Genomic DNA, 23,491 nt, shown 5'->3' with positions numbered 1-23,491 from the left:
AAAAAAAGACCCTTAGTCACATCCTTAAAGTCCATTTAGGGCCAATATAGAAATGACAGTATTGATAGGTTCTGGGTAGGGGTGTGGGAACATTGCAGATGGTCATCATTCAACTTACAACAGGGGGTCAGGACACTAAGTGGCCAGCAATTTTTTTTTTTTGTTTGTTTAAGAATGTGCATACCAACATGTAGCCTCACAGAGGAGTCAGAATCCAAGACACTACAGTTTGCTAGCAGAATAATGCCTTATTCCCTTATAAAACAGTGCCCCAAATGACCTGGATGAGATGACTTGAACTTTAGACCCTTAGTCTAGAAAGAACTTTTACACAATGTAAGTGCAGTCACTTCCTTCCCCATACCAGGGTTGAGTTCAACCACATCAATCTAATGAAAGGATCTAGGAAGTAAAGGGGATATTGGAAGACAAGGTAGAGAATTCAATGAGACCGACAGTGTCCTAAGATGACCCAGTAGCTGTAATATTTGAATGTTTTGAAAAATCCAAGAGTATGACAACTCACAGTTGAGGGTTGAAAGAAGTCTTTAGAATTTACACTTTTATCATTTCTATGTTCACCTCCTCACCATGTACAGATTCAAAAGCTTTACAACCTGTTTCCTACTAAAAAGTCCTAGTTTAGGGCCACCCTGGTGGTGCAGTGGGTTGAGCGCAGCGCTGTGAAGATGTCCGCAGCCTCTGCAGGGCAGATTCGATCCCCGGCCGGCCAAGGAGAAATCCACATGGCGTGGCAGACCTCTCCTGCCTTGCCCGCTGATCCCCTCAGCAGTGTATCTCAATCCACAAGTTCTGCTCCCCGCTCTGTCTCTGGTGAATTCTCTCACCCTCCCGTGCCCCTGGCTTGTACCCCAGTGCTTGTATAAATAAATAAATCTTTGGGGAGAAAAAAAGTCCTAGTTTAGATCTAGATTTTTCTAGTTGAAGGATAGAAGTGAATTTCTCTTGGATAACTTGTGTGTTAGAGCTACAATGTGAAACATTAGTTGCTATGTAATTATCCTCTAGCAGAAAATGGGGACCCCTCAGAGGTCATGTCAAGTTTCGGTAACAGGGTTCAGTTAAGTTAGGGTTCAGCTGTACAGTCTTAAAGAAACTAGGAGTTTGCTAATTGTACCTGAGAGTGTTGCCATTACATCTAAGGAAGTTAGACTCTTGCAGTATTCCGTGCCCTCCCTCCAAGGAGATTACTGATCTTTCACTGGATTATGAGTACAGTGAGAATATGGACAAATCCCTCTACATAGACAACATTCCCAAGAACTTATTTCAAAGAACAGTTTGAGTAGAAGAAAATAACTTCAGTAAGACAGTCCTTGGGACCACACCATTTCTTTACAGAGGGAAATTATGCCAATGATTAGGGTAGCTTCCTACCTTTTCCCTGTATAGTGAATAGAGGGGGTTCAAAGAGTGCACCCCCAGAGGTGGGCTGTAACTAAGCCCCACTATTGATTACATTTACGGCACTATCAGTCATGGATGTGGGTTTAGAAAAATGGCAGGGTTCAGAAAAATGACAAGGAATTAAGTTATGTCCTTATTCACACCCCCACAGACCAAAGACTGCCCAAGAGGATTATGGCTAAGAACAGTTTTTACCCTAAGGAAAGTAAAAAACAATCTGTAAACTCCATCTACTCTTAAAAGATAGAAGCAAGAGGCTCACTGCAACCACTTTATTTATAAATCTAATTAGTGATTTAACATCACGATCCTTTTCTTGCGCAGGTGAAAGATGAGACCCAGTGTTGCCGTGATGCCCACTAATGTAAACATAGGAGCCATGGTTTTAATAGCAATGTATCTATTAGTCCCGTGCCCTTTGGTGTCCACAAGGCCTGGGAAGAAATCAGACATTCAAGTCTTACAATTATATTTAAATTATAAGTGTAAGTTGAAGTCTTACATATGAAGGTTCTCCAGAGAAATGAAATTAGCCATAAAGAATTCATTGAGGAAGCTTACACCAGGGTATATACTTACCCGTTGAACCAGCCTCCTCTTCTGCCTGCTCCATTCCCACTGCTAGTCCCACTTCCCATTTGCTTTTACTAATCAAAATAATAACCAATGGCCTGACATCCAGAAGGACTCCAAGATCCTTTCCAAGACTCCTTTTCTTGGAGTCCTTCTGGATCCTGTTTAACAACATTCTGGAAATAATAAATACAGTTAGTGAACTTCACTGTGTGATATCCTGAAGGTCAGTGGTTAGCTTAGTTCCAAATTCTAGACCTAAAGTGAAGACCAGTAGCTCTCCTGTCTGCCTGTAATGACACAGTTTCCTCTCTATTTCTCTTTTTCCTAATAAATCTGTGCTCTTAAACTGCAAAAAAAAATTAAATAAAAAATTAAATTAAGACCATCTGGCATAGGGACATGTGATATTAACAGAACATGACCTAGTAGAGACAAGTTTGGCAATAGCGAGACACACAAGCCTTCTGACCTACTAGTCCTACTCCTAAAAACATACTAAGTTTCATGGATAGTAGAAATTCCAGTTTCACATTAGTGACAAAACTAAAAGTAACCTACATGCCCATGAATGAGCTGAGAGAATGGAATCCTATACAGCTGTTAGCAGTGAGGCTGGTCTCGGGTCAGATAAGATGGCTAAACCAAATAAAAAGGTAAAGAACATATAATCCCACATTTTGGTTTATCACAATGTGCTTATGCATAACTAACTCTTCAACAATCAAGAATTTTAGTCCAGGAAGAAGTGCAGGCTTTTTAAATCCATACCTCTCGATGAAGAGTCCTCTGACAACAGGATGATGGGTCCCGGGAGACTTACTAGCATTTTTCCTTCAGTGACCTCTGGGGCTGGAGATAGATGGAATTCATGTCCGACTTCTGGAGGAATGAGTAGCAATATAAGAGGTGTATTTCAGTCAATCTGCCTGTTCTGTTCCCCACTCTGTCTCTGGTGAATCCTCTCACCCCTCCACAGTTCTGGCCTGGTTCTTGTATGAATAAATGAATAAATCTTCATAAGAAAAAAAAGACATGTTGGTGGAATACTTTGAGCAGATCTCTAAGGAGTCCCTGCTCATCTATGCATTTTCCCTGCATTGGCAGGGGAGATCATCTCCCTTATCACAAAAACAAGACAAAATCTTAAAGAATAACTGAAGATTAAATTCTAAATCTACCTAGATTTGGGAAATAGTAATTTTTTTTCAGAATCAGGTCTATAGGCATTCAAGCGATAGTCCATGTGCAAGGACAGGCTTGTCTACAGGACCGATCAAGAACCTGACCATCGCAGGTAAGAAGTCTGGGGTAAGAAGGCTGCTTGGGCTCTTGGGACTAGGTGAAGAATGAGGTACTCATCCCTAAAGTCTTCAATTCTATAAGAGCCTTGTTTTGAGAAAGACTCTTAGTAGCAGGACTTACCTCGTCTATTCCTAGTTGACCCTGGGCAAGTCACAGAACACAGAGGGGACTCAGGAAAGAGCTCACTGCAGACTAAGGCACTACAGTGGAAATAGACCTGGGAACAGGAGAAGAGCTAAGTAGAACCAATGCACTCATATTCACCTGCCCCAGGTAACCTGTTCATTACTCACCATGGTAGAGATCCTTTTGATCCGTGATACAAAGGTAAAGGCCTTCACATCAAACCTCTGGTAGTGATTAGGATAGATCACAGAGGAGCCAACTGGATGGAAGGTGGTTTTGTGTTTACCCAGGTTATATACACAGCTAGGAGGCACACAGAGGGAGGGATATCAGCCACATTTACCCCAGAGTCTAATTCAACATTTGCTCAGTCATGTCTAATATCTTAAAGACTATTGCTCTACCTTCTACTTCCACCTTTGTTCTACTTAAGATACCTCCTTCTGACTTGGCCTATTCAATGGCCTATTCAGGGCACTTGTGACCTGGTGTTCTTCAAAAGTCCAAAGGGGTTTTATTTTCTTGACCAGCAAGTTTTGATGGACTGACTGAGCTGCCTTCCATGTAGAGAATACCTACCCATCCATAACAATGTTCCACTGGGGGAGAGAGGCTGGATCCTCGGTGGGTGATATCCAACAATTATTTAAGACCAGCTTGATGTCGGGATCAGTCCTATTTAGGATTCTCACTTCCATGTAAATTGGTTGACGGACATGTTTCACCACAGGGTAGTCCTCATCCCCATAAGGTTGCAGGTAGGATTTATCTGAAATAGAATAGGAGTCTCTTCAACACCGTGGTTGTTGATGGCTGTTACAGTAGCTTAAGCACTGCTACTCCATTAGTTGGCAGCAACAGAAAGTTCACTATAGGGAAGAACTCCTTGAGAATATTTAAGTGGAGTTCTCAGGTTATAATGTCTCACCTGGGTAGGATTTCAGGCTCAAGACAAGTGGACCTAGGTTCATTGAAGCCTTTGGAGGAGGAAGATGTTTGACATTGGTTTTCAGAAATCTGTCATCCTTGCTGTAAGAGCACTTCACTGTCATCCTGCAAGCGTAGGTGGAAGGAGTTGGGGTGGTACAGAGTTTTAGATTAGAAAACTCTGAATTCAATGTGCAACTTGAAATTTCAAGTAGTCATTGTGTCACACCTGAACTCACTGCTACTGGAAATTCTCCTGGAAGGATGCTCTGTCCAGAGAGCACGGATTTCATTTTCATAGATGACCTTATCACCCTGGAACTTTATAGATATATTAGCGGAAGTAGTTAACCATTTATCTCAAAGATAAGTCTTAGCCTTTTGTTATCTGCCAGTACTTACCTTATATTTTGTTCCACAACCATTGAGGGGTATGTGAAATCGCACCAGTGCCTGAGATGGAGATTCCAAGGTGGGTCGGCAGGATGAGTTTCCCACTCTAAGGGTATTCATGTTGAGAGTGGGTTTGGTGTTGGATCGATTGACCTCAATATCCATAAACCCATCCTGAGTACACAGCTCACCTGTAACTACATAGTGGTGAGAGTTTAGAGATCTGCCTGCCGTGTGAGACTGTCATCTACTGACCTTGAAGTACGATGGAGAAAGGTTGGATTTTTCAGCAGGGGGTACCTAACTTTGTCTTAAGTCTTTGGGAAGATACTTTGACAGTTTGAGTCACAAGGGGCTACGCTTAAGTACCTAGAACAATTTCTCTGCTCTGCGTGAATAGAAGGACTTTCAACCAAAGGACAAGGGAGCAGGAGACATGGAAAGAAGTCACGTGGGCAAGAGACCAGTAAGAGGCCCTCAAGAGGGGATTAACATGAGTTAAAGGTCAGAGTTAAGTATTCACAGCTTAATGTATAGAGGCTTGTGTCTTTATGTCCCTTCTTTCAAGGTTCACAAGTCCAGAGTGGTTTGGGGAGGGAGGGAGTCACTACAGGAACTTTTCCTATTTGGCCTAACCCACACAGATTAAAGAGTAACAAAGCATGGAGGAAGAGACCACACTGAATAACAGGAAATACCCACTCCATGTTCCTTCTGAGGAAATTGCAGTCATCTGGAGAAAGTTTTTCAAAATTTCATAGTCCTCATTTGTAGTCTGAAGCAATCTTACTTAAATGGTGGGTTCAGACCCCTAACAAATACGTTCAAGTAACTTACCCATGAGATCATTACAGTGAGATCTACCTGCATGTGTAATTTGCAAGTGTCTTCCTATTGGTTCTATCATAGTCCTAGAATGAGATTTCTGACCTGACCAGGCTTTAATTTTCTCAGAGTCTACTAGAACTAATCAAGTGAATGATTCACTTTCTCAAAGCACAAGAAGAGCTAAGGGAGAAATAGAGGATGTAGGAAAGTTTTTAGAAAAGTTTTTACCTACAGAAATTGATGACTCACAGTCACACTCAGGATATATCACCATAGCTGCCGGCGCCAATGCAAAGGAGAAGATCAGCTTGAGTGAGGGAAGGTAAAACTGGTAGGATAGGCATTTTTCAGGGAACTGAAATTGGAAGAAAATTGTCAGCAAGCACAAACCCAGATGTGAGATTACGCTGATGTCTCTGTCATAGCACAGTTAAGACCAGTCTAATGAGGACAGCTTGGGACCCTTTTATTTGGATCAAGCTGTCCTGCTTTTAAGATGACAAAACAGATTCATCATTAACAACTTGAAAGTTGTTTGCATGACTCTGCTGAGAAAAACTTTGGAAAACTTTCAATGCAGAGGTTAAAGAATCTTGGTGTTTGAAGGCAAATTTCAATTAGTTGAGAGATTTTGCAAAATGATCAAATGAGGCCTTCCAAGGTTTTGGGTCTAGTCTATCAGCAGTTAGAATTTAGGGGCAGATCATTAGTTCTGTCAGGATTACCCAAAAGAACATGCTTCAAGTCAGGCTTCCAGAGGGCTAAATTGATCATGGAACATACTTTGATTTTGAGAAGAGTTTTCTTGAAATGCAACCTCAAGCCATTTTTTTCTTCTACATTAATCCCTTTTTTGTGCAACTGGCGCATGGAAAAGATTTTATTGTCAAAGCTCAAGGCTTTTAGCTTCCCAGGAAACTCTGGTATGGTGAGAGTCATGTGAGTGGAATTACAGGTCACAGGATCTAGAAGAAATAACAAACAGAATGCTCATCATCTGCTCTGATGAAGCTCCCAGAACCATGTCCCCAACTACTGAAGCTGTCACTTCCAAGGACCTTACCTAATACACAAATCATGTTTGAGGTGAAGGTTGTCGTCTGCCCATGATATTTATGACTAAGCTTCAGAGGCATCATGTAGAGATGACTGTTGCCTTGCTGTGGGGGGGGGGCAGTTTTAAAAATATTTGCTTACTTGAATCTCTAACAACACTTAAAGTATAGTCAGGGCAAGCATATACTCAAGTATTGGGGCATTGTTTTGATCCAAATAGAATTTTAGGCCTTTTGCCCAATGATTACACTTTGTTAACATTTGGCAAGCTGGTGTTACCTCTGATATCAACTGCAGCCCTGATCATTTCTAGGTAGATGTGAGTAAAAGCTACTCTTTATGCAGAGTGAATGTCAAGACTCAGTAGTTTGTAATAGTTCTTGTTAAAATGATTGACACTTGAGCACTTTGAACAGCTCCAGGCCCCTAAGTATTTTTGGCATATGAACTCATAGAATGTAGTATCTTGGTAGGATCTTAATGGCTAACCCCCAAAGCACCTATACCTTCCGTACAACACAATAGAGAATAGTGACATCACAAACAGAACACCTTAATCCCTAAGAGACTTAGTAGTAGCCTAGCTTTCTATTACATCATAGATTTAGGTCCGTGGGGAAGAGGAAGAACAGATTAAAGTAAGAACCATTATCTATTTGTTCACTATTATAGTTGTAAGTCACGTGCTTGGTACGTAGTAGGCATTGGGGTATCTATTGAATGAGTTGTAGTCTCAATTTGAACGCATGATTGAGATTATATCTGGATTTAGAATATTGGTCTTGTTAGGGGGAACATATGTCCTGAATGAACTCCACCCCCTGTTTTCTATGGACTCTACCCCCACCACCATGTCAAAGAGACCCCAGGCACAATGGACTACAAACCCCATAATACCATGGATCAGTCATGACTCTTGATTTCTTGAGGAGGGGTTGCTGGGAACTAAGGGTGGAGTTAAGCAGCCATGCTTGGTATAAAACCGAAGACATGGAGGCCTGGAGGGGAACTTGGTTTTGCCTGCCTTCAGCATGCATCTGGGGTCCCAGCTAAGAGAGTGTTACCAGTAGGATATTGACCAATTAATTTCTCTCTCTCTCTCTCCTCTCTCATTGTGTGTGTGCACGCACGTGTTCTCTCTCTTTCTGTGCCCCCCCTTTTTATTTCCCTTATAAATAAACCTCTTATCAACCTTTCTTTATTTGTCTGCCCTCGAGTCTTGTTCTGAGTTTTTTTAAGCCCACAGGTGAGGACTCACACCCAGGCCGCCCCATTTTCCTTTGGGGTTGCCCAGTAACAGTCTGTGCTGGGGGAGATAAGACTTCACACCTACCGTATAGTGGATTAGTCCTGTGGCGTTAAATGACACTTGGATGATCACCTTGTCTATATCAAACAGAATATTATATCCTTGTACCATTGCCTCTGAAACGGTCAGACTTAAGTTGGGACTAAAGTGCATGGTCCAGCCCCGCTGAGCCAGGAGTCCCTAAAATCAAAAGTTTCATTTAGAGGGATGGTGCTCTCCTTGACCTCAAGACCACTGTCTATTTAACAATGAATAAGGATTGACATTATGTCCCCTTTAATATTGAATTAAAGGTTGCTTAGCTCTGTAACTTTAAAAATTCTCATACCGGAGTTTCATCAGCCACATCAGGAAAAACTTTAAGGGAAAACTGGAAGAAAAAAAAAATCATGATGTAAGATTTTGATTGGCAAGAGAAATTTTCTGATATTGTGGAAGACACACAGACAACTGCTGTGTAGTTCTTACACCAAGAGGCCTGGCTGTCGGATGTTGTAGGAAAGACATAGGACCTGATAGGAATCCTAGCTATATCCTCAGACATCAGTTCACCTCTTTGAGCTTCTGCTAAACAAAAAGTGATTGGGAGATTTAAAGCTCCTTTACAGTTTTCAGTTGAGATGCTAGTTCTGAAATATAGCTTTTTGTTATATTCATAGATATCAAGAATTGGGTAACTGTGCAGCTCCCCATCATTATTATAATAAAGTGAATATTTTTAGTTGTCTGTTATAGATACAAGCCATGTTAGACTATAAAATCCATGAGTAGCTGTTGGGTTCTCTAGTGCACACTCACTGTGTCTGGGCATCTGGCACAGGGCCTGGTACATGACATGTATTCAGTCTGTCAAGTGATCGCTAATGTGATTACAGCTATCAATAAATCCTTTCCATTGTCAGGCAAGATGTGCTAAGCACTGTATAGGTTCTTGGTCAATTTGGGGGGCCACCAATGAGGTGTTATCATCCCCCACTTCAAAGTTGGCAATGAAGGCCCAATATGGTTTAGAAATCAATCCGAAACCATATGGCAAATAAGCAATGAATACAGACTTGAAATCCTGACCCTACTCCTAAGTCTGGTTCGGTCTAGATCCCCATATGGTCCCTCCAGTCGCCAAATGAGAAGCAGTCAGTTTGTTGCACTCACAGACATGAGGTCCTTCGTACAGTTTGTAGATCCTGTTGTATGGTGCTTGGTTTCTGCTCCTTCCATGACCGGGCAGGTGAAGTGATAAATGACACCCTCTTTTAAAGTAGTGTTACTTTCAGTGAATCTGAGGGTCATATGGTGCTGGTTATGCTGTGTGCAAATGACATAAGGAGAACAGTTAAGGGGTGATACTGTAGTGGGAAAGGTGATTCCAGAATACCATCTGACCCAGCCAAGTGGCAAAAACCTTTGAAGTTACAATACCACAACTTTTAGAAGGTACCTCCTTTCTATACCAGCAGACACTCTAGCTGGTCTTTTCGATAGCCCAGGAAAGATTCATACATTGCCAAAAAAAAAAAAAAAGTTATCTTGAACTTCAGGGATTGGAATTCAGTTTTTATCTTGCATCATTTTACATCTCTCCTATGTCTGAGTATCATGGTCCTGAGTGGTTTGAGGCCTCTAGCCAAGTCATTCAAAAACACTTTTGAACACCTGTGTATCAGCCATTGTGCTGGGTGATAGGCAGAGCCATTTGCTATTTCCCCTCACTTAGGGAGCTCATAGTCTAAAGTAGGGGGTGGATCAGCCAATCTTTTTATGTTCAGTGTTAGAAAATACTTTAGATTTGTATAGGCCACAAGTTGTTTCTAATATGTATTATTTATGCTTTTTAAGAACAAAAACCATTCTTAGCTCGACCACTGTCAGACGTGCATACACATACCATGGGCTGCACGTGGCCATCCACAGGATGTGGTTTGCAGAACCCTGATGGAAAGGAACACAATGCTAAGCTCCCTAAAGTTAGGAAGGGTTGTTATAGAAGGGAAAAATCACTGGAGTTCTTCACAAAAAACACATGCTTACTTCATAGGGCAATCACAGAGGACCTCAGTAAACCAGAGGACTTAATTCAAGTCTGTTTACAGAGCAGTGTCCACAAACACAAAGTTCAGACAGCAAGCGCTTTGTTTCAGAATCAGATTATGTGCTCTGTTAAATATGCATGTCTCTAAGACACACCCATGGCCATATCACCAACTCAGTGAGCTATCTGTTTTCTGAGCTCCCCAAGTGGTTCTTTGTGCACTATAGCTTGAGGAATTCTGCTTAGACAGGTTGCTTTCATTGTGCCTATTAATCTGATTGGGCGTAACTGTTGCTTGGCAATAGAAAAAACCCTATTTCTCAGCTGCTGCTTGCCTTCCAACACCTGTTTTTACTGCATAAAAGTTCTGTTTTTCAGTATTAAAATATCCTCCCATTTCACAGAGGAGTTACAGATCAAAATAGCTTGTGTCTGAGCATTTGTTGTGTCTAGGTGCTGTAGTAAGGCCTTCATCCCCATTATATCATTCATCTGTATGTCTGGTAGAGAGGATTGCATAATCCCCATTTTTCCAATGAGCAAACAGAAACTTTGAAAGCTTAGCTGACTTGCTTTCCAAATAGACAATGTAGTAGCATCCTTGGGTTAGAGCCACCGGATGCAAACATCTCTGGGCAGAAAAATCACTCCTACTTAAGAACCACTTCTCTCTTCCAATGCCTATATCCTTAACTACTAGGTTACTAGAAACTACAAGGTTACTATTTCTCAAATCATCCTTAAAGCAATGACTTACCTTTCTCTTTGTACAGGTCTCATAGGGAGCTATCAGGGTAGATTTTTTTAGGTCCAGGACATATGTGCAGATCGGCATTTCATTACCAGAGTTATCTATAGAAGCCAGAGCAGTTTAGACAGGACGTGGCCAAGAAATACATTTCAGTTACAAATCTCATCCAAAGTCACACAACCAACACCACCAAGCCATTTCTGAGGACCTTCAATCACTTTCCATTTATTGTCCCAACTAGATGATATGACCCAAGCTTTGAGAGAAACTGATTCACAGCTAAATTTCCCAGGGGGTTCTAAGATCAGGCAGGTCTAAGAAAGGACAAGGTCTTCCACTCTTGTTGGCATCATGCAGATTGGGCTCCTCTCCGTTGCATCATGTGATTTATACATCAGTTGCTCCAGAGTTTGTATATTCTGCTCACCAGAAGCTAAAGGGCCTGGCCTAGAACCAAGGGCTCTCTATGAAATAAGACTAAGATGAGACAATACCTACCCAATACAGATGTATCCCATTTCATGAAGTCAAAACTGTTTGGAAACTCCACTATCATTCTGTTTTCACGGCAATGGACAACCCCTGAAAAGCAAAGGCAGCACATGAGGCCTGGAGAGAGATTTTCTGACCCATGTTTGTGTTTTCCTGGCTGTCTAGGAACCCCAGCTACAACCTGTTTTCTCTTTTAAGGGCATTTGCCTTATGCCCAGAGACATACCTGTGAAGACAAATTTCTCCAGCTGAAAAGGGCTTATTGAGTTCACTGAAGTCACAAAGGTGAAGAAGAAAGAAAGCGACCTGTAGGTGTGTGGAAGGGATTGGAGGAAAGAGGTAAGGAGGCATAAACTTAAGCAGATGAGGCCATTCTGTCCCTACCCCCCTATCTCCCACTCTCAGAATTACTCACCTCCAGTCTGCATCCAGCCAGCTTGAGGAGGTCCTCCAAGCCATGGTCAAAGGCACCACCAACCCAACCAGGTGGAGGGGTGGGCTGCTCTGTGCTTTCAAAGCAGAAAGCAGGACATGACCCCGCTCTGTCCAGATTTAAGACAGCTGAATCTTCTCCAATCCTCCCACCTGAGAAGAAAGGATTTGGAAATAGGCTTTCTGGAGTACTCGAAAGAAGCCATCTACCCTTCCTGCCACTCACCTTGGGTATTCTGCCAGCTGCTCTGAGGGTCAGCCATGAAACCAGTTCCCTGAAACTGGCTCTAGGTGAATTCACAGGTGTTTGGATGCCTGACATGAGCAAAATTTAGCATCTTTTGTACAAAATATTTCCAACTCCAATGTAGAGAGTGGTGAGCTATTGAGGAAAGAGGATTTCTTGTTCACTCCACTAAACCTTTCCTTTAACCCTTAATCTCTTGATTATTGTGGGAATCACCCAGGCAATGTGTATAAATTACCTTTAAAAAAGTGAAACTTTATTTTACTCTGTGTATAAAAGTTTAATGGTACTGCAAAAAAAAAAAAAATGCTGACAATTACATAAGGATGTAGAGAAAAGAAAAAAATCTCTTAATCTAATCTTGCCACTATTAATGTTTTTCTGCAAACACCACACATTTAAAAAAGCAGTACCACCCACCTGGGATCAAAGTTTAAAACTATGTAACTATGTTTCATATTCTGCTCTTTACTGCTTTACATGTCACGGACATTTTCCAGATCTCAATTACCATTTTTAAGCTTGCATAGTGTAGGGTAAGGAAAAATGTCAGGCTTTCCTGCCCTCCCACCATCAGGATAGATGATGGATCCTTGAGGTCCTGAATGCAGGCCTGATGGCGGGCACCTGGAATAGGGTGTGGGCATAGGTAGATGGGATTCACCTGGGCTAAGACTGTGCTTTTAAGGGCGGCGTCACAGGGATGCCAGCAGCAGCAGAAGCCGAAAGAGAAGCCCAAAGCAGAAGCAGAAAACGCCAGAGAGCCCAGATAGAGTGAAGATTTGCTGGGGGCTGGGAGGACTGCCAGCCTCCCAGCCCCCCAGCACCCCTGCCTGCCATGTGCCTGGTGAACCCCAATAAAAACCTGCAAAAAACCACTGAGGACTCTGACTCCTCCTTTACCCGGTCTGCATGGAATCAGAAAACCTGCACTGGTCCAGTCCTGCCCCTTACAATTGGCGTAGTCGGCAGGATGATCCATGCAGACGGGTATGGAGCCCTCCAAAGACCTGGAGGGACTAAGGAGTAAAAGACTGCCTGTGACGATGCCAGAGACATCATGGTGACCCAGGAGATGGACAATGTCCAGGATCTACGGGATAAGACCTCGCCCAGAGGAAGAGGAGGAGATGCCTGAGAGGACCAGCCAAGGACCCCTGAGGCAGCAGAATCGTCGGGGAGGAGAGGACCACAATTTGGAGCTCGCCAGTGCTGATTCAGGGAGAGGCCAAGAGACTTGGACTGATGGACTGACAATTGAACTTGGACTGACAATCCCACCAGAAGGCAGAGGACCTTGCAGGTTGATATGTTTTGGGAACTTGGGGGTGGAACAGTTTTGTTTGTAAACCCCAGGAGATGGGAATCTAGGGGTGGCCAGTGGGCCTAGATGGCCAAAAGCAGCCTGTGTATGCCCAGCAGCCAGGTGGAGGAGAAAAGCCAACTGAGAAGCAAAAGCTGGAGCTGATGCTAAGTTTGGGAAACCCTGAGCGGCTGTTAAGCAGCCTGAGTATGCTGAAGACCTGTGAGTCTCATAAAATCACCTGTGGGTGATGCCCTGCTCATTGTAGAGTGAGGGTGAGGAGCTGAGGAACCTGTCCTTGGGGGACAGATGGGGAATGTGGCTTGGGGTGGAGCCCAAGCTGAACAGGGGACCTGAAAGAGGCCGAATGTAGAATCTGGATCCCCATGTGCCCTTGTGCTTGTGCAGTGGGTTGGCCTGAGTGCAGGGGTCTGTGAGTCGCATTGGTGGCTATGAAGGCCGAGTGTTGGAGTGACTGCAGACAGAAACCCTGAGGGTTGGCGATTACCCCCAACAGAATAGAATCGCCAATCCCAGAGCTAGTGCATCCTGGGGGCGGATGCTGTGTGTGCCTTGTAGCCGAGACTACAGCCAGAGAAGGCCAGGAAGCCCAACGGCTCCTGGTGTGTTATAGTAGATGCCGTGAGTGATTCCCCTCCCTCGTATGAGCAATGCCTTCGGCAGCAGATTGGGTGGCTTATCTGCTGGTACCAATAATTGTCTTTTGCACTAGGTTGGTGCCCTGCCTGGATTTATTTGTGTTCTGTTGTATTTTGTTATATTGCGATGTATTTGCTTTTGTGGGCCATGGCTGCATTGTTTGTGTTTGCTAAGAGACAAAATTGTACATATGAAGACTACATGGTAGAAAACCCTGAGGGGGGTGGACTGTAGGGTAAGGAAAAATGTCAGGCTTTCCTGCCCTCCCACCATCAGGATAGATGATGGATCCTTGAGGTCCTGAATGCAGGCCTGATGGCGGGCACCTGGAATAGGGTGTGGGCATAGGTAGATGGGATTCACCTGGGCTAAGACTGTGCTTTTAAGGGCGGCGTCACAGGGATGCCAGCAGCAGCAGAAGCCGAAAGAGAAGCCCAAAGCAGAAGCAGAAAACGCCAGAGAGCCCAGATAGAGTGAAGATTTGCTGGGGGCTGGGAGGACTGCCAGCCTCCCAGCCCCCCAGCACCCCTGCCTGCCATGTGCCTGGTGAACCCCAATAAAAACCTGCAAAAAACCACTGAGGACTCTGTCTCCTCCTTTACCCGGTCTGCATGGAATCAGAAAACCTGCGTGGTCCAGTCCTGCCCCTTACACATAGTATTCAATATCTGGATAAATGTTTTACTGTTCCCCCATGATGGACATTAAGATGGTATCCAATTTTTCTTCATTATAAATAGTATGATGGCTATTCTTGAATATTTACTTGGTTAATCATCAGGATAAATTCCTGGAAGTAGAAATTCTGTGCTAAAGGGAATATTTCTCTAAGGATGTCAAATTATGTAGCAATTGGGAGTTTGTAGGTGGGGAAAATGTAGCAAAGCCACTTGCCCACTCTGACAAATGAGGAGAGTTAAGACCAGGCTGAGGACTCAGATTCTGAGACCAAATTAACATATCTCTTCAGCATCTGTCACTGCTCTTCGATGTCTACAACCCATGTTCCATGGATGTCTACAACCCATGTCCCATGACAGGATATGATGCTCAAATTCTGTGCAGGTATTTGATGGCATTTTTGACTATTGGTCTATGTGTTGCCTTTGTGGTATAACCAAGTGATCTTCGTTCCCTGTTACAGGTTGCTGAAATATACCTAGTCTGTAGCTGTGATCAAAAGGATCACAAATGGCTGGGCCCCACCCACAAGTTGCTGGATCAGCCCCCAGGGAGAGGGTTGGAGCAACATATAACAGTATTTAATAAGCACCATAGGTGAGTCTTAAGGTTGGGAAATATGTAGAGGAAGCAGGGTAAGGTAACAAGTGATTGCCAGTGATTAACCTCCTTATGGGAATGAGTTATGTCCCAGTGGGATCTGGAGAGGAAGCAAAATCCAGGATAAGCAGGTTTTTTTTTTGGTGGGGGTAGAGGTGGAGAAGGAATTTAGATTCTGAGAAACATGATAGCAGTAGTTACTCCTAAGAAAATTTTCGAAGTGGCATTTTCTACATATGTGAAGGTCATATGTTACCACGGTGGTTAAGACCATCATGAGAAGATGATGGAGGTAGGCGCATGGAAGCAAAACTCAGAGAGACCTGTTAAGAAAGTGGTCAGAGAGGGCCTCCCTGGTGGCGTGGCGGGTTGAGTATAGTGCTGTGAAGCTGTCCACAGCCTCTGCAGCGCGGGTTCAATTGCCAGCCAGGGAGATGCCCACATGGTGCGGCAGACCTCTCCTGTCTCGCCCGCCGCTCCCCTCAGCAGTGTATTTCGGTCCATCTGCCTGTTGGGCACCCCGCTCTGTCTCTGGTGAATCCTCTCACCCTCCCGCACCTCTGGCCTGTACCCCAGTTCTTGTATAAAAGTAAATAAATCTTAAAAACAAAATAAAGTGGTCAGAGAGGTAATAGGTTAAGGTGTTGCTCCCACCACCAGGCCTGCTCCCCACAAGACTGTGCCTTTTCCCCAGAGCATGAGTTCTGGAGGCTAAGGGGTAACCAGAAGATCCTGAGCAGGAGGGATGGAGAGAAGGACCACTGTGGGGGCTGGGATGGGTGGTGAGTGCACTGGGGTTTAATTTCCTGTGCTTTTTCTGGCATAGGCAATGCTGTGCTTGGGACAGTCATGAGCAACTAGCTCCAGGACCTTCGGCATCAGCCCAATATCAACACACAAGTACACATGTGGTCAGCGCAGCCAGTTTAGAAAATGAAGAAGTGGCTGCTCCCTAGTAAGCTGATGTCTCATTACACTCCTTGAGAAAAAACCTAAAGTCTTTTTTGTTAATTTTAGTTTCTTATTGTTTTACTAAGTAAAACCATGCAGCTCTTTCAAATGTATGTTTTCCACATTCTTTGCAATTGCACTTTTTAAATTTGCTAATTTATGACCCCGAGATGTTCTTTCCCCTCTTCTCTTAATGTTATTTTTTTATTTTTATTTTTTTTAAAGATTTCTTTATTTATACAAGAACTTGGGTACAGGCCAGAGGTGCGGGGGTGAGAGGATTCACTACAGGCAGAGCGGGCTGCCCAACAGGCAGACGGACAGAAATACACTGCTGAGGGGAGCAGTGGGCGAGACAGGAGAGATCTGCCTCGCCATGTGGGAATCTCCCTGGCAGGCCAGGAATCGAACCCATGCTGCAGAGGCTGCGGACAGCTTCACAGCGCTGCGCTCAACCCGCTGCGCCCCCGGGGAGGCCCTGTTTTGGGTTTTAATACCTGAGTCTCTCACCTGTTAGCCACCAGGCATTCAGGTGAAATGCAGTTCTTATAAACAACAGTTTATAATTCTTAAATTTTAAGCCTGATGTCTTATTTCTCACAACAATTGTAAAAATTAGTTGAACACAATCATCAGGAAATGGTTAAACTGTGGAATGCTCTACAGCTACTAAAATGAATCTGTAGATTCAATTGGATCTTGATGTTAAATGTTGATATTAAATGTTGATATTAAATGTAATATCAATTAAATGTTGATATTGAATGTTATTAAAGATGGCCACAATAAAATTGGAATTTTCGAGCTGTATAATTGATATGCTTTCATATTTTACTTAAAAAAGGTAAGACAAAACCCTATGTGTTCATACATTTATGTACCTTATATGTAAGTATAACAATGTATTTTTTATTAAAAATCTAGAAGGGAGGGCCAGAAAGGAATGTCAGGGTGTTAACTGGGAGAGTTGGTGCAGGTATTCAGGCTATCTACCTTACCTGGAAATGCTAGGCATTTCCAGATGTGGTCTGTTCTGATTCGTTTGTGCTCCTGCTTACTGGTTATGAATATATGCAACATATCATCCTAGAGAATAGGAATAGGGACACAGGGAGATGAGAGATTCTTACTTTTCAGCATCATTCACGTCTATATTGATTCAATTGTTATGGTGGAAAAAATGACCAATCAAAATAATTTTAAAGTGATAACAGGAATAGCAGTAAATCTTATTTATGTATAAGCAATCTCTAGATGCTTTTGAATCACAGGCCAGTATGTTTAAACTTCACGGTGTAAAGGTATAATGCTCAAATGAGTGCATTTGGTGCATAAGGCTTCCAAAGTCCAACTCCTTATTGTAAAATGAAGAAATTAAGTCTAAAGGTTTTGGCATGTGCCCAAGGTCACACAACTAGGTAGTAGCAGAGTTCTCATGAGAAGCCGTGTCTCCTATGACTCACTCCTAAGCACTTTCTAATTTGTTATAATTTTCTCCCCTTCCCTTCTCTCTCGTGTGTGTATATGTGTGTAGGGGAAAAGGGATGTAAACTGTTGCTTCTCTTGCAGTTCATATAGCTTTAAAAATACAAGATGGCATAAATTAGAATTTAGCAATATAAAATAAATAAGAAATATAGAAACTTCTACCAGTTATGCTAGTATAGCTTACAATAGCTTCCAAACATCAAATATTAATTTGACTTGGAAAACAAGATAAACTGTGTCAATAAGAATGCTCATGAACGTCACATGATAGTTCTTTTAGCAATGTAGCTATTCAATGTTCATGTCATTTTTACCCTTTAACTTTTTAGAGGTATCCAACTTGAACGAGACTCTTGACAGTAATGGATTCAGAACTAGGACAAAGGCATAAAAAGCTTCATTGACCTATAAATATAAAGATAGGGCAGCTTACATAGATGAATAATAAAAGGTTACAAAGTTCTAAGTAAAAAAACCTCATTTACATACAAATATTAATAGATAACTCCACAGAGTAACTAGGGAGCAGGCAGGTCAAAAAATCAAAGACACTCCCAAATCAACCCCCAAACTTTCTCTGCCCAAATTCCAAATGCCCTTTGTGTTCCAGGAACACCCTATCAATGTACCCATCCCAGACTGGGGACAGCCAGCCCCAGCTCCAACACAATCCCTATGACCCAACCTTCACCATCACACTAAAATCCCTGTCTAAGGAGTTCGGCTGCCATTTTCTGAACATGACCAGGCATGATGGAGTCAGTGCTCACACTGGCTCTGACCATGTAGTGAAGGCACTGAGCACCATCGTTACCCTCTCTTCCACCCTCACTTTGTCTTAAAAGGGGAACCTTACTCCTGCTTGATGTTGTACTGCTTTGCGGATCTATCCCATTGCTCACCTCACTTGACACAAGTAAAAAAATCTGCTTACTAAAACCTAGTGGTCTTGAGTACTTTGACTTGCCTAGTGACCTAACCCCCTTTCGGAGGGGTCACAATTGCTAGTAGCTAGGGCAATGGTTACCACAGAAATAGAGAAAAAGGTTTCCTTGGCAATGCAGCATATTCCCTTTAGTTGATAGGATATAAAATATGTTGAATGGAAAGTTCTGAAGGATATGCTAGATTGGTTGTAAAGACCCCGATCTCCTACCCCCAGCCCCTCCAGCTCCATTCTCCCTCCCATTGCAATGCACTCTGCAGTTGGACTCTTCCTCCTGCCTCTCCTCCTCCCTGGATCTAGCTGCTCTTGTGACTTGCTTTGGCCAATGGAATGTGGTGGAAGTGACTGTGCCAGTTCTGAGGGCAGGTCCTGAGAGGCCTTGTACACCTCTGTCTCTCTCTTAGCATTCTGCATCCTCCATGAGAAGAAGCCCAGGCTTGTCTGCTGCAGGATAAGTGATCACAGGACCAGGCAGCTCCTCTGAGCTGAGATATTCCTACATGAGCCAGTGCCCCCTGACCCGCCAGTCGACTGTTGATGAATGAGGAAGCCCATCAGCTGGCCACAGAGGAACTGACCAGTTGACTACAGATGTGTGAGCGAATCGATGCTTATTGTTTGAAGTCACTTAGTTTGGGGGGATTTGTTGAACATGATTGTGGCAATAGGTGGCTATGGCTATTCAGTAGAATTCTTATTTTAACATGAGACCCGTTTTTAATGATGAAACTACAGTAATTTTCATCCCAGGGGAGTATTTACCGAACAACCATGAAATTTTGAAGTCTTGAGAGAAACTAATGTACATTGGTGCAAGTGCAGAGACTCTGCCTTTTTGGGGTTTGCTTTCTGATGGGGGAGACCAAATGGCTGCTGATGTAACCCATAAGACCTAAGCATACCTAAGCATACCTACACACACGCAGGTATAGGTTTTGTCTGATGTTCTTTTCTCTTCTTTTGATAATAACTGTGATGGGGCTGGAGAGGACATACTTTCCCACTAGATATAATGGTGAGACTTTCAGTCAAGCTGCTTCCATTGTTCTTTGGGGAAGGGGCAGGCACATGACTGAAGCGAATCAAACAAACACTATTTTTAAAGATTTATTTATTTACGCATACAAGAGCTGGGGTACAGGCCAGAGGTGCAGGGGGGTGAGAGGATTCACCAGAGACAGTCAGGAACAGAACAGGCAGAATGACTGAAATACGCTGCTGAGGGGAGCAGCGGGCGAGACAGGAGATGTCTGCAGCGCCATGTGGGTCACCTCCCAGGGTGGGGATCGAACTCGTGGTGCAGTAGCTGTGGATTTGCTTCATAGTGCTGTGCTTAACTCCTTGTGCCACCAGGGAGGCCCAAGCAAATACTTTATGGAATTTTAATCTTGATCAGGGTAATTCAAATCTCAATCACCATCACCCATTGGAACTCAGCCCATTCCCTAAAGGGTTGTTTTTTATTCAAGTAATATCTGAGTTCTATTAAATTTCCCTTTACTGTATCTCTGTTATCCACCTCTTTTTCTTTTGGTTCCCCTGCTGATTTTGTAACACACAACTTTATTGTTCACAATTCACATACATAGAGCACAGGTTTCTCCCACTATTCTAAGTTGGAGCATTTCTATTAGAGCATGGGGAAGCCAAATGATGCTAAGCAAAGAAGCAATTACCATTCATTTATATGGAGAAAGTTTTGAGTGGTTTCTAGACACAATCACTTACTAAATCACACCAAATAACACACAGAACTGAAAATAGCACTAACACAGAGCAAGAACAGGAAGGATATAATGAATACACAGTCTGCAGAATGGGGTCCTGGGGATGGAGTTAGGAGCCCACTACCCTGCAGTGTGCTCTCTGGAGGGGTTGCTGAGATATCAACTCAGAAGTCTATCTTACCTTTTGTCATAAAAGTAAAAGCTCTCTTTGGATTTCTTTCTGTTCTCAAACATGGGCACTAATGCAACTCTTTTGTCATATAAATGCATGGCTCAAACTTTTGAAAAGTGGGGACACCTGTATTGGGAAGGAGTAGGTGGTTCTCAGAAACCCTATGATTTTATGAGTCTCTGTAGAAGGAGAGAGGGAAATTTTTGTCCTACTTCCCCCTGACAGGTCCATGCTGGACAAGGAGCATAAGCCTTTAAAGGTAGCAAAAATAAAAGGAAATGAAGGCTCCATGAGGTGAGTGTCCCCTGGTTGGTAGCTGCTAAATAGAAATCTGTTATGGGCTGAATGTGTCCCCCACAAAAATTCATGCTGAAGCACACCCCCCCTCAAATTCTTAGCACCTCAGAATCTGACTGTATTAAGAGATAGTCTCTGCAGAGGTGATTAACTTAAAAGGAAGTGATTAGGGTGGACCCTTAGGCAGTATGATGGTGACTTTTGAAGGAGTGGGAATTTCACCAGAGACAGAGGGAAAATGTGAAGATGCAGGGAGAACCAGCGAGCATGGCCTGGATCAGATGTATCCCTTGTCCTCAGAAGAAACCATCCTTGCTGACATCTTGTTTTCAGACTTCTAGCTTCCAGAACTATGAAGGTAAAAACATTGTTCTGTTATTTACACAACCCTGTTTGATATGGCAGCTCTAAAAAATGATGACAAACTCCCAGATTGAAATACAACTATTATGACTGAAATATACACTCTTTTTATTATACTTGATAGGGAATAAGACAAATCAAACAAAAAAAAACAACATTTCAATTGTTGTTATTAGAATAAAAGGAAAGAGAAGGCTTAAGAAAATGCAGTAATGGGCCTCCCCGGTGGCGCAGCGGTTGAGCGCTGGGTTGCGAAGCTGCCCTCAGCCTCTGCAGCACCTGCTCAATCCCTGGCCGCCGGGCAAGGGTCCCACATGGTGCGCAGACCTCTCCTGCCGCCCGCTGCTCCCCTGAGCAGTGTACTTCGTCACTCTGCCTGTTCTACTCTCCGCTCTGACTCTGGTGAATTCTCTCACCCTCCCGCATCTCTGACTGTACCCAGTGCTTGTATAAATAAATAAATAAATCTTAAAAAAAAAAAAAAAAAAAAGAAAATGCAGTAATGATACATCTACCATTCACCCCAGAAAGGTTAAGACTTTCTATCTTTCTGCTACCAGTCCTTCTACTTTCAAAGCTGTGACTACTAACTTAATTCATTGAGCACTGACCATGCCACACACTGAGCTATTTCACAAATATTAACTCAGTAATTACTTGCAACAGCCCTGTGAGGAATAAGTGGAAAAAGTAGTCTTTTCATTTAATTGACAAGGAAGCTGAGGCTCAGAGAGAAGTAATTGGGCCAAGTTAGTGGCAGGATCCAATTTTGAATTGAGTGTCAGTCAGTCTCTGATTGAAGAACCCATGTGCTTAACCATTCCTGATCGCTGGCTTTATTTCTACACAGTGTTTGGCCTTCACATTTGCCTGTCTTCCCAGTCAACTATTAGCTTTGAGAGAGCTGAATAGTTTTGATGTTGTTTGATGATTTGCTGTTTCACAAATCATGTGGTAAAGTTGCCATCTTGAAACAAAATGGCCACAAATATAAGTTGTCTGGTGATTGTTGTTCCTGCAGTTTTCATAAAACTTAACATTTGAGTGAAGATTTGAGCCATATGATTATATTGATTGAATTCTTCAATTCACAAAACTAATAATTAATGAACAAACCTAATAATTAATGAGGAAGGGGGAAAGGCATAAGGAACAAGGAAATGTGTGCACTTAGCAAAGCCAGTTTATTCAAGTAGAGAATTGAAATTCATAGCCCCTGCTTCAACTATCCAGTATTCACATTTTAAATAATTTGTTTTTGGAAACCTTTCTAAAACTCTCCACTGTTACAATGTAATGCCATCTGGCATTTAACATTTATAAAATGTGCAGTTAAGAGATGCCAAGAGATTCTTTATGCAAACCAGATGGTACAATAACAGCTCTGTCTATTTTTCTGGCAGAAAAATAGAACTTTGAATGACTTGAAACTTATGTGAATAAATTAAACCCAATCAATACTTCAGGGACATTACAATTTCAATAGTTAACTTTACCCGCCTAAATATTTTCACAAATGTTTTCATTTGGAGGAGAATAAACAAAAGGGCAGACAGCAGTTCCTTTGTTGTTTTATATCTGCATTTAGCAATGACTGTAAGGAAAGCAACACCAATGACCTTCAACGTGGGAAAGTTTTTCCTTATTTTAAGAGTGATACACAGTTTTAAAGACAAACAAATGAAATTTCTTTTGAATAGGGAAATTTCACATTAAATAGTTTGAGTAGTTTTATTATTGTAATGAAGAGAAAAAAATATATACGTCTAAGTGACATTTTCTGGATAGTGCATTTGAAAATGTCTTTACCTCACCAGATATGTTTCTCATAAGTCCAAGTTCAGCACATGCAGGGGTATGATAATACCTTGCTTTGTCCTTGCCTGGTCCCTGTAAGTTTTCCATGTAACAATGGGACTTTTGTAATCCCCTTTCATTTCCTTTACTTTCTTTTATTACTTTTATTTTCATTAAAATTCACAATAAGATACTCATTAGATGAAGTAATCTTGTTAAAAGCAAGTGTTCCGCTTAGATCTTTTCTTTCTCCTTGTTACGTAAAAATGTGATTCCCTGCCATCCAAGTGAATTTCCTCTGTAATTAGGCATGAATAGCTTTGGAGAACAAATACAGTCTGCTTTTGAAAATAGATCTCTTTGGGTGCAGGGGACAATCTCATTAATAAAAATCTGTGTTTCTGGGCTGCACAAGCTGTTGAATTTCTCTCCCAATTAGCAATGAATGGTTTTTCAGAAAAACACTGGAGAAGTTTGGTTTCCATTTTGCTGGCATTAATTATGCTTGTGAGAGACTGGAAGTATCAACTACCACTAAACTTTGTCCCTTCTTTTACTCTCCCTGGAACACACAGGACTCTGTTTTATAGACAGGGCAGAGTCCTGGGTA

General features: G+C 42.5%; 2 protein-coding genes across 18 annotated transcripts in view; one reads left to right on the top strand and one right to left on the bottom strand.

Moving 5' to 3' along the window:
• Positions 1-1,691: 1,691 nt before the first annotated feature.
• Positions 1,692-18,541, bottom strand: ZP2 (zona pellucida glycoprotein 2). 6 transcript variants are annotated; one of them, XM_037507456.2, is made up of 20 exons: positions 18,482-18,541; positions 17,894-17,984; positions 11,633-11,802; positions 11,444-11,523; positions 11,224-11,307; positions 10,732-10,826; positions 9,098-9,250; positions 8,274-8,315; positions 7,970-8,125; positions 6,644-6,740; positions 6,364-6,545; positions 5,809-5,935; positions 4,762-4,949; positions 4,589-4,680; positions 4,361-4,485; positions 4,012-4,201; positions 3,600-3,735; positions 3,427-3,523; positions 2,773-2,883; positions 1,692-1,862 (listed from the first exon to the last, which is right to left on the bottom strand). In XM_037507456.2, exons 3-20 carry the CDS (start codon positions 11,674-11,676, stop codon positions 1,717-1,719), a joined length of 2,145 nt encoding a protein of 714 aa, XP_037363353.1. In that variant the 5' UTR covers positions 11,677-11,802; positions 17,894-17,984; positions 18,482-18,541; the 3' UTR covers positions 1,692-1,716. The 6 variants fall into 6 exon arrangements, with proteins under 6 accessions (XP_037363353.1, XP_037363357.1, XP_037363354.1 ...); XM_037507460.2 differs by having other exon boundaries at positions 5,830-5,935; XM_037507457.2 differs by lacking the exon at positions 18,482-18,541 and adding an exon at positions 18,436-18,475.
• Positions 7,190-23,491, top strand: part of ANKS4B (ankyrin repeat and sterile alpha motif domain containing 4B) — a 29,020-nt gene continuing 12,718 nt past the window's right edge. The window contains exons 1-6 of one of the 12 annotated variants that reach the window (XM_054693806.1): positions 7,190-7,274; positions 11,416-11,556; positions 14,830-14,924; positions 18,930-19,120; positions 20,650-20,718; positions 20,929-21,079. The gene's annotated coding sequence lies outside the window, so the exon portion shown is untranslated. Of the gene's footprint in view, positions 7,275-11,382; positions 11,557-14,829; positions 14,925-16,072; positions 16,096-18,658; positions 19,121-20,649; positions 20,719-20,928; positions 21,080-23,491 lie in introns of those variants that run through there. The other 11 variants (XM_054693804.1, XM_054693805.1, XM_054693808.1 and 8 more) reach the window with 11 other exon arrangements.

The sequence above is a fragment of the Talpa occidentalis genome, unplaced genomic scaffold, assembly GCF_014898055.3.
Source record: "Talpa occidentalis isolate TD23 unplaced genomic scaffold, MPIMG_talOcc4v2.1 talOcc4.12, whole genome shotgun sequence".
Taxonomy (NCBI): Eukaryota; Metazoa; Chordata; class Mammalia; order Eulipotyphla; family Talpidae; genus Talpa; species Talpa occidentalis.
Note: the sequence above shows the minus strand (reverse complement) of the source record. Positions and strands in the feature narration are given on the sequence as shown.